Consider the following 10,964-nt stretch of genomic DNA (forward strand, 5'->3'; position numbering starts at 1 on the left):
AGTAACATTAATGTATCAGGCTAACAAATACAGCATATTACAGTGATTGAACTCTCATTCACAAGATTAAATTGAGTGAGTGAGTGAGTGGTTCTGATTGAATGCAGCTTCGACCATTACTTCATTTAGGTCATACCATTAATACCAGAGAGGCGGTGTCGGGTAGCCTAGTGGTAAGGGAAGAAAGCCTTAAGTGTTGCAGATCTTAGATCCTTGCCATGCATGTGAAACACACAATCACAGGTATGATAAATCAAGGATCATAATCAGGAATATAGACCCACAAACACAGGATCCTGGCACACCAAAGGGACTCAACTTTGGAACTCCCAGTGTACTCTAAAATGTTGTTTGTAATGTTTTAATCATTAATCATACTCTGACATTTTTCAGCTGATATATTCATACCTGAATTTCACTCTAATGACCGTCCTGGTTGCTTGATGTGGGTTTCTTGGCAACAGTATTACATATTTCAAAATTTGCTTGCAACATAATCATCCTGAGTTACAATGATTTTTACAGGGATTTTTTCAATGAAACCTAAGGTAGGAGAACAGGTTTTTCTTCAATGAAAAGCTTTTGATTTGAAAAATGACAATGGACAAGGTTGTTTTGGTTGGCAGGACTTCACTATGACATTTTTTTCTAACATGCCAAAAAGCTATTTAAGTGTTAGCCAGTTTAGGAACTTTAAATAAAATATTTAATGTAAGGACTGTGTGAAAAAGAATATTTTAATATTCTTGTGTCCACTGTATTTCTACATATTTCTATACCATATTTTTTGGTAAAATTGTACACTTACTATGAAGAGGAGATATCTAAATGCATTGGAGTTTCACCAATCCAATTGACTTTTTTGTTGTCCTAGAAGCCTTTCCCCAGGAATTACCAGAATTCCAAACAATGCTGTGACAGCATACCTGAATCAGGTCACTAAAAGAAACACTTGACCTGCCACACAACTGATGATAAAAATTTACAGGTTATAAACAGAAATTTTGAAAGTAGTTGGAATGACATCATCAATCACTGGTATCAACTGGTCTGTTCTAATTTCCCAATATTATCTTGTACTTCCTCCAGTACCAAAATCCGTTCTTCTATCTCCTGCTTTACCACAAACTGTTCTTCGCCTTCCTCCTGGACCAGAGTCTGTTTAACCTCCTGTTTTGCCACAAACTGTTCTTCTACCTCCTGTTTTACCACAAACTGTTCTTCTACCTCCTGTTTTGCCACAAACTGTTCTTCTACCTCCTGTTTTGCCACAAACTGTTCTTCTACCTCCTGTTTTGCCACAAACTGTTCTTCTACCTCCTGTTTTACCACAAACTGTTCTTTACCTTCCTTCTGTGCCACAATCTGTTCTTCTACCTGCAGCATTACCACAAACTGTTCTTCACCTTCCTCCTGGACCAGAGTCTGTTTAACCTCCAGTTTCGCGACAAACTGTTCTTTACCTTCCTCCTGTGCAACAACCTGTTCTATGACCTGTGGCATTACCACAAACTGTTCTTCACCTTCCTCCTGTGCCACAACTTGTTCTTCTACCTGTGGCATTACCACAAACTGTTCTTTACCTTCCTCCTGCTTTACCACAAACTGTTCTTCTACCTCCGGTTTTACCACAAACTGTTCTTCTACCTCCGGTTTTACCACAAACAGTTCGTTACCTTCCTCCTGTGCCACAACCTGTTCAATGACCTGCGGCATTACCACAAACCGTTCTTCACCTTCGTCCTGTGCCACTATCCGTTCTTCTACATCCGGCTTCACCACAAACTGTTCTTCACCTTCCTCCTGTACCATAATCTGTTCTTTCTTTACAACTGTATGTTGTACTTCCTTCTGTGTAGCAGTCCTTTTCTGGGTACTTGAAATAAGACTTGATAGAGTAAGGCCCCTCTCTCTACCATCCCACCTTGGGATGTCTTCTGATTGCTTTACTTCAGCAGCTGGTGTAAAAGCCCTATGCCATGAACTTGAAGGGATAGAACCCCTGCAAAAACCATTTAACGAGGGATCTATTTGTTTTCCTGCTTCAAACATTCTTCGGGCCACTTCTGAATGTGATGGTTTGCCCTCACTTGACTTTAATAGGGTTTTTTTAACAACTGTATACAATTTCTCTTTTGTCTGTTTTGCTTGTTCATATCTTCGGAGAGGAGTTAGAGTAGATTCTATTCTTGGTCTTCCCCTGTGTCTTTCCCTATTTGGGGTTGGGTCTTCGTTTCCATAAACCCTGCCTCGAATTATTTCTGGAATGAAGTAGTCAAATTTCATTACAGCCATCTAAAAATGTTATCTTACTCAACCAACAAGCAAAACCCCACAGTATTTAACATGATAAGAAGATTCATAAATCTATCTCACAATGCATCATTAGCGCTTAATGATTTTATAATGCGATATAACATGTCGCAGTTTAACATGAATACCCCACTCAGACAAAGTGTCCTTGTCGACCAGTCCTTGTTAAGCCCCTAATGGAAAGTGCCAGGCAGGGTAGCAACAAGTACCATCTTTTAATGGGATGACACTGCCAGGGATCAAAACCCTGGACCTTGCGCTCTCCAGGCACACGTTCTACCACTTAACAACTGAGAGGGGCTTTCTCAATTTGATTTTACAAGGGTTACAGGATGGAATGACTAGAGAAGGAAATGGCTGTCACTTATCAAAATGAAATATTCAGCTTAACCAAATGATACTGTTTTCAAAGATAGGCAGAGTACTGCATACAGGCACACCTGCTGCACCAGAGAAATAATCTTCAGTAGTCCTACCCTAAAACAGAGGTCACTGAATATAAAAACAGTCAGGATAACATCAAACCATCATGTTACCCAATACCCAAACATTTCAAACTACAGTAAACTACGGTTATAGTGAACTCAAATGGACTACTAATTTTAGTTCATTACAACGGTAGTTCATTATAAGCATATATACTAGGGCTGCAACAAATACGAATATCTATTCATGAATACAATAAAAAGTCAGCAGTTGATGTATTATTTGTTGTATTCAGTGAAAAATAACAACATAAAGTATTTGACATGATTTGATGATTATTAATATAGGGTATTATACATTCACATACTGCACTTATCCAGGTACTGATATCTGCTCAAATACGACAAAGACGAGTGACCACAATACTGTCAAATTAAATATATGAGTGTTGTCTTTAAAGACATCTTTGAATGTTATATGTTCTTATGGATATTTTTAGGTACAGGGTATGTAAGTGCACATGACTGCGTATTCGTAAATATTCGATTCCAGTGACCACGAATAACAAATTCAATTCATGAATGGATACGGTTCGATTCACCAAATATGCAAGTGAATCATAACAGCCCTAATATATACAACATCTTTTCAGCAAATTACTGGGACCAAAAATTTGGTTCGTAATATCCGTCAGTTTGTTATAAGCATGTTCGTTATAAACATATTTTTCTGTACTTGTTTTCGTTTGTCTCTTGTCAATATTTCTCAACAATAAATATGAGTTAAATACATCAATGAAAACTAATACTTGAAACTATGATTCCCCTTGTTCCACTGCTTCCCCTAGTCTCTTCTGCTACTTGCACTCCTCCAGGTGGTCTAACCTGTTTATAGGTTATCTTCCTGGCACTTGAAACAGGAATTGTCGCAGTCAAATCTCTGGTTCTCTGTTTTCCACCACTTCTTGGACCCTCTTCTCCAGCTTGTTTTACTGCTTTAATCTTGGTGCTCATAGGGATAGAACCCATGACCATCTGCAGAGATGGATCAGTTTCTCTTCCTGCTTCAAGGACTCTTCGGGGCACTTCAGGACCTGATTCAATGTCTGGTCCAGTTTTAATTGTGCAAGATGCTTCTTCATGTTTTCCCTCTTCTGACTGTTGTTCTTCCCCACTATACCCTAATATGGGTTCTTTTACAACAATTTTGTACAGTGTATGTTTTGCTTGGTCATTTATTCGGTAAGGACTCTTTTTTCCCCCAGGACCTCTGGAAAGACAAGACTCTGCTTCATCGGGATACACATGCACCATTAGGACTCCCGACTGAAAAGGCTGGTCACTCGTCTCAATCCTGCTCTTACACTCTGGCGGAACATCTGGCGTCAGGTGACAGGATCCACTTCTTTTTCTCCCTGATCCTGAAGTTTGAAGAAATTGTTTCTCTGGACTGCTCTTTCTGCATTCTGCTTCCGTCTTTTGTGTTTCCAGTGAAGGAAGAACTGGGAAATTGAAATGTTGGATATCTCTCTGTGTCTCTTCATTCACTGTTCGTTTTCCTGCTTCAGGAGTTGACTCAGTATCTGGTTCAGTTTTAACTGAACAAGATGCTCTTTGACATCTTCCCTCTTCTGACTGTAATAGAGGTTCATACTTATACAGTTTCTCATTTGTTTGTTTAGCTTGTCCATCTATTTGCTTTGGACTCTTTTTTTCAACATGTCTCCTGGGTTCTTTCTTTGGACAGCTCATGTCATTCTCCAATTCTGTTTCTTTCTTTGGCGTTTCCACTAACGGGGCAACTGGGAAATCTTTAAGTTGCCTACCTCTTCCTGCTCCTTTGTTCAGAAGAGATTGTTTCTTTGGATTGCTCTTATCAATACCTACTGTTTCTTCTTGTATTGTTTCTATTAAAAGAAATGGATATTCTTTGGGAGGTCGACCTCTTGCTTTTCTGACAACAGCTAAATGTGAGTCATGTTCACAAGGTCCATCTCCTGCTCCTCCTGTAACAGTCATATGTGAGTCATGTTCACGAGGCCTCCCTCCTGCTCCTTCTGTAACAGTCATATGTGAGTCATGTTCACAAGGTCTCCCTCCTGCTCCTCCTGTAACAATCATATGTGAGTCATGTTCACGAGGTCTCCCTCCTGCTCCTTCTGTAACAGTCATATGTGAGTCATGTTCACGAGGTCTCCCTCCTGCTCCTCCTGTAACAGTCATATGTGAGTCATGTTCACGAGGTCTCCCTCCTGCTCCTTCTGCAACAGTCATATGTGAGTCATGTTTACGAGTTCGACCTTTTGCCCTTCCTACAGGAGCCGCTTGTGAGTCATGATTACGAGGTCTGCCTCTTGCTCTTCCGGCAGCAGCCATATGTAAGTCCCGTTTACATGGTCTCCCTTTTCTTCTGCTTAGTAGACACCTTCTTAGATTCTTTGCCCTCTTAGTTTCTAAGGCTCTTCTGCAGAAGCCCCATGGCCTTAAATTTGGCCGGCCGTTTTTTTCTCCTTTCACTCAAGGTGTCCAGTTTACACCCAAAGAAATCTGCAAATGTGATGTTAAAAAATTACACATACAGTAAAGTATGGTTATAACGAACTCAAAGGGACTACTAATTATAGTTCTTTATAACCGCAGTTTGTTAAAAGCATATAAACAGCATAACTAAAGCAAATAGTCGGGACCAAAAAAGTAAGTTCGTTATATCCGTCAGTTTGTTATAAGGTGTCCAGTTTACACCCAAAGAAATCTGCAAATGTGATGTTAAAAGATTACACATATATATATTCATAAGAGGTGAGGTGAGGTGAAATGGGGTTCAATGTCGTGTCCAAGATTATTGCACTTATATAGCGACGTGCATGTACCTGTGTGTGTTTGTGTGGCTGCTTGTACTAGTCCGGACTGATGCCGATTTAACATGAATACCCCACTCAGACACAGTATACTGACTCCGAGCCGACCAGTCCTTGCTTTAGCCCCTAAATGCCGAGCGCCAGACAGGGTAACAACAAGTACCATATTTCAACGTCTTTTGGTATGACGCCGTCGGGGATCGAACCCCGGACCTTCCGCTCTCCGGGCGGACGCTCTACCACAAGACCACGGAGGCGGTCATATTCATAAGAACTTGGAAGAAGAGAATTAAAGATATTTCCATATAATAAAGAATGCCTTGTCTCTGGCATTATTTATTATATTTACAGTTGCTTTTATATGCGGTCTCGGATGGGTAGCTTGGATAATCCACTGTATGAGACCTACAACAGGGAACTGGGTAGGGTCTGATACGGTACCATGTGCCGGGTAGTCAATTTTAACTCGTCCCATTTCAAGAAGGTATAATATATTCTAACGTACCCCATTTTTGAACAGTCAAGACGACATTGCTGAAATTTTGAGGGATGGCTGAATCAAAACTTAATTTTTTGTTCATACCGGTAGGGGATACCTTTAACAATGTATCGCACCCATATTCTTAGAAATAAAAGATCCATGATAAACAGTGACATCAACAATGTCCTGTCTGTAAACTTACACTGCACTCAAGGGGTTGTAGTCAAAACAGCCTCATGTCAGAATGGCCTCAAAAGGTAAAGTCAAAATGGCCATCACACATCAGACCTGTCTTCAGGAAGCTGCAAAATAAGGCCTTCATCTACAAGCTGCAGTCCCTGAACCACTGCTTCGAACGCTGTTATGACTTTTTGGGGGGCCATTTTGACAATAGGTTGTGTCCTTTCTGAATATTTTCTGTGGTCGTTTTGTCTTTACCTTTTGAGGCCATTTTGACCCACTCCCTACTCAAATGACATCACCTTGAAAAGTTTGAAAACTATTCACAAAATATGAATGTTGTCAGAGTATAGTGTGTTTTACGCTTCCTTTTCCTTTTCATGATCACAGTGAGTGAGTGAGTGAGTTGGGTTTAACGCCGCTTTTAACAGTATTCCAGTTATATCACGGCGTGTCAGTTTAATGTGGGAGGAAAGCCCCAAGTGATGCGGGTCTCAGACGTTTACCACTTCTGTGAAACCCACGAGCACGGGTATGGTGCTGACAAACCTAGAAACATTATCGGGGTGAACCGGGATTCAAACCCATGATCATAGGTTTCTGGCATGTCCAAGGGACGCAACTCTGCACAGAGAATCGCGGTGCTTTAGACGACTGGGCCACCCGTGCCCCCTCATGATCACAGGCACCATTGGTCTGAATGATGAGGGGCTGTACGCTCTGATAGGGGAGGTGAAATTGGGTTTAACGTTGAGTCCAAAATTTATTGCACTTATATAGTGACGTGTGTGTGTCTGCTCGTACTAGTCCGGACTGATGCCGATTTATAGTGCTAGCTCACTGAGGTACCATGCCGCAGTTTACCATGAATACCCCACTCATATATACGGTGCCGTTTTCGCTTGACCTTCCGTGGTCGTTTCGTAAAAACCGTGCCGTTTTGCTTAGATCGTTTTAGCCTTCGCGCAATCAAGCTAACCCAAGCGGAAGTTACGGAACCATACGGAGCCCTATCAATCTGTCAAACAAACAAAATATTTCTGAATAACAACCAAGTACAAAAGCAATCAACTCCTTCCATATCGCTATTCTTACATTTTTCTTTCTCTGCATATGACACTATTGGGCACGTTTGATTCACTGCTTGTCCTATAGTAAGTCGACACTGAAGCTCCTCACAGTGATAGCCGGCACGCGAAGCTCGCTATACTATGTTACCGAGTCTGTGATGAAGGTGTCATGCGCTGGGAAGGAGCTTGGTCGATATTATAGGTCTTCAGCAACCCATGTTTGCTGTAAAAGATGACTGTGTTTGTCCGAAGAGGCGACTTACGGGATGGGGTGACCAGACTTACTTCTGACTTGGTTGATGCATGTCATCGTATCTCAGTTGCGTGGATCGATGCTCATGTCAATCACTGGCTTGTCTGGTCCAGACTAAATTTTTGACAGACTTCTGACATATAGCTGGAAATTTGCTCAGAGTGGCATTTAACAACAAACAGAACAGGTGCTTTGTCTTGAAACTTGTGTTTTCTCTTTTAACTCGCATAAAACTTTGCACATTTAAGGCTATTGCTATTTATCTGAAATGTCCAAATATCTAACTGGGCCTGGTCACCAAACATTTATCCCAATCCTCACATTCACTAGTTATCAGACCGCCTCCGTGGTCTTGTGGTAGAGCGTCCGCCCGGAGAGCGGAAGGTCCAGGGTTCGATCCCGGGCTGCGCCATACAAAAAGACGTTAAAAGATTGTACTTGTTGTTACCCTGCCTAGCACTCGGCATTAAGGGGCTAAAGCAAGGACTGGTCAGCTCGGAGTCAATATACTGTGTCTGAGTGGGGTATTCATGTTAAACTGCGGCATGGTATCTCAGTGAGCAAGCACTATAAATCGGCATCAGTCCGGACTAGTACAAGCAGCCACATACACGTGCATGCACGTCGCTATATAAGTGCAATAATCTTGGACGCGACGTTAAACCCAATTTCACCTCACCTCACTAGTTATCATATTTTCACCTGAAAGGTGATAAACTCGGGGAATTGCAGGAATAACTTATGACAACTATGATATTATATTATGTATGAGTATTTCTTATGGAAGGACTACGATCTGTGGCAGATTTAGGGGTCAACTGTATTATGTCATCTCAAAAAAGAGAGTAGATTTCACACTCCACTTATTGGTGATTTAGCATAATAGTGTAACCCTATTCGATCTCCAAATAAGCAGCCTGACCAACTTCTCGACAAATCTTTACATAATCTTTCTAAACCCCCCAAATTACATCACAGACCAGATTTTGTTGTGTACAATACAGCTTAACTGAAAAATTTTCAATCAGGGACAAAAACGTAATATTGAATTAAAGCTTTGTAGCATTCTATCAGTATGTACACCATCAGTTAGAACCTAGTCCTGTATCAAGTTTTCCTATGAATATATTCTCAATTTCTGTGACAATTTACCACAAATATTTATTAAAGTGTTATTAAATACCTCACGACCATGTGTAGCTTCATGAATAAATGTTGGACGTTTGCTTTGTCTGCTTTTACATGTCATGTCCTACACGAATATATTGACTGTTTCAGCAATAATACACAATCCAAACTGCATGTCCAAATAGTTCTGTGAGGCTGATGCTGTTTCTGTATACAATATATGGAAATATAACACAGAAGACACAACTGGATAATGTATGTGCATATCTGTGACTTCTGCTGGCCCACTTAATATTGCACTTGTCTCTTACTTGAAGAATTGTAATCCTGTAAAACCTTGCATAGTATAAAAAATGATGAATATCAAAACTTTTGTGACAAATACAATTTTTCAGTGAATGGATGAGAAAAGCTGACATTTAGAAAACACTTTTCTCATTTGCTCAATGAAATAGTATGTGTCGGAGGCATACTAAAGTAGTCAGTCTTACAATCCCTGAACCATATTATACAATCCCTGAACCATATTATTTTCCTTCCACCCCGACTTATTGTAATGCAAAAGTTCTAAATGAAGCAAGTCCCCTAATTCTGAATTTCCCATCTCACTGGGGCTCCTTTTCAATTTGAATAGAGAGGTTTGTTTCTGTCAAAATAATGTTGTCAGAGTCTAAGCATTAAAATTTAGTCTGACATTTCTGACTTCGTTGCAAAGGCACAAAAGCCCATTCACCAAGTCTCAGACAAATTATTTTCCATTTGCTATCAATACCATGCAGCTGCAAGGAACTTCTAGCTTTGACAGAACCATTGCAGATATGTATGATAATAAATAAAACAAACAAGGCAGATATTTCACTTGAAGCTTTATTACTGGTGGACTTGCAGATTTTGTACAGGGCCGGCAACTATAGCAAAATTATTTGACATAAATTCAATTGAGACCTTCATGATGAATGTCTTACATTAATCATTATTTGGAAATCGGCAACATCACTAAAGTTCAAGTTGGTTATTCCCATGCAGATACCTAACTGACATCTTTCACTGCACATCCCATGGATAGCCAAAATGATACTTCATCTGTTGTTCCATTTCCTGTGAAGGTGTTGGACTCCATTCAGTCACTCTAGTGCATACATAAAACATTCTTCACACATTCGCTTCAACCACATTAGATGAAATATTGTATTACAAATGATTTTAAAATGGGATACACAATGATAGTAAGTACTCATGCTTGACAGAATCTTTCATCTGAAATCAAAAGCCTTAGAAAATACTTCATGAAAATTACACAAATATGTAGGACATGCAATAGCTTATTAATCAGGAATGATAAGATTGAGTGAGAAAGTGTTTTAACACCTCTTAAATAGTATTCAAGTTATATATCACGGGCTGTCAGCTTGATGTGGGAGGAAAGCCAGAAGAGATGCAGGTCTCATATGTTTACAACTTTTGCGAAAACCTGAGCATGGGTATGGTGCTGACAAACCTAGAAACCCAGTCGGGACAAACCAGGATTCGAACTCATGTTCACTGGTTTCTGGTGTGCCAAAGGGACAACTCTGCACAGCAAATAGCAACACCATTGATGACTGTACCCCCGGGTACCCTCCCAAAGTTTAGATAAAAAAAAACATCAACAAAGATGACTTGACATACAAATATCTTTGAAACACATTTCATTTTTAGCATGTCTCCTGACACAAGCTGAAATTTTTAATACTAAGGTGTTTTTAAAGAGCTTCAAAATTTACAGTCATATCTGACCATACAATTCATTTATTGTTGCTACTGTACCATACACAGATGGGAGGATGTTTTTCTTCCCACTGAAAAAATACCTTTATGAAAGAGGCTCTTGTGCTATTTACATACAACATATTGGGATCACAATATCTTTCATAATGAAGCCCTCTTGGTGTCTTATATTTCCAGTTGCATCCAAGTCATTTATGTTTCTACTTCCATTAAAAATCTCGTAGGTCTGTGGGGAGTTATTTGATATCTATTTGGGAAAATGAAACCCAGCTGCGTGTACAACGGTATAGGCTTGATCATAATAGTGTTCATTAGTCAAGTAAAAACCCACACAATTTAGGTCATTACCAATATGTCTAACATTCAGCTAAAATACACCTTAAAGATTGCAGTGTCAAAGAGCATGAATATTCAATTTCAACATAATCTCAAAAGTATTTGTGTCTGAATAAGACTTGTACACATACATTTACCCAAAACAAGTAAAAC

General features: G+C 39.9%; 1 protein-coding gene across 1 annotated transcript; it reads right to left on the reverse strand.

Annotated features, from left to right (window-relative positions):
* Positions 1 to 891: 891 nt before the first annotated feature.
* LOC139450868 (inner centromere protein-like) lies at positions 892 to 5,114 on the reverse strand. The gene is made up of 4 exons (XM_071232704.1): positions 4,877 to 5,114; positions 3,548 to 4,732; positions 1,258 to 2,261; positions 892 to 1,197 (listed from the first exon to the last, which is right to left on the reverse strand). Exons 1-4 carry the CDS (start codon positions 5,112 to 5,114, stop codon positions 1,042 to 1,044), a joined length of 2,583 nt encoding a protein of 860 aa, XP_071088805.1. The 3' UTR covers positions 892 to 1,041.
* Positions 5,115 to 10,964: the final 5,850 nt, after the last annotated feature.

Source organism: Haliotis cracherodii, unplaced genomic scaffold, assembly GCF_022045235.1.
Source record: "Haliotis cracherodii isolate W230 unplaced genomic scaffold, xgHalCrac1.p SCAF_8, whole genome shotgun sequence".
NCBI lineage: Eukaryota > Metazoa > Mollusca > Gastropoda > Lepetellida > Haliotidae > Haliotis > Haliotis cracherodii.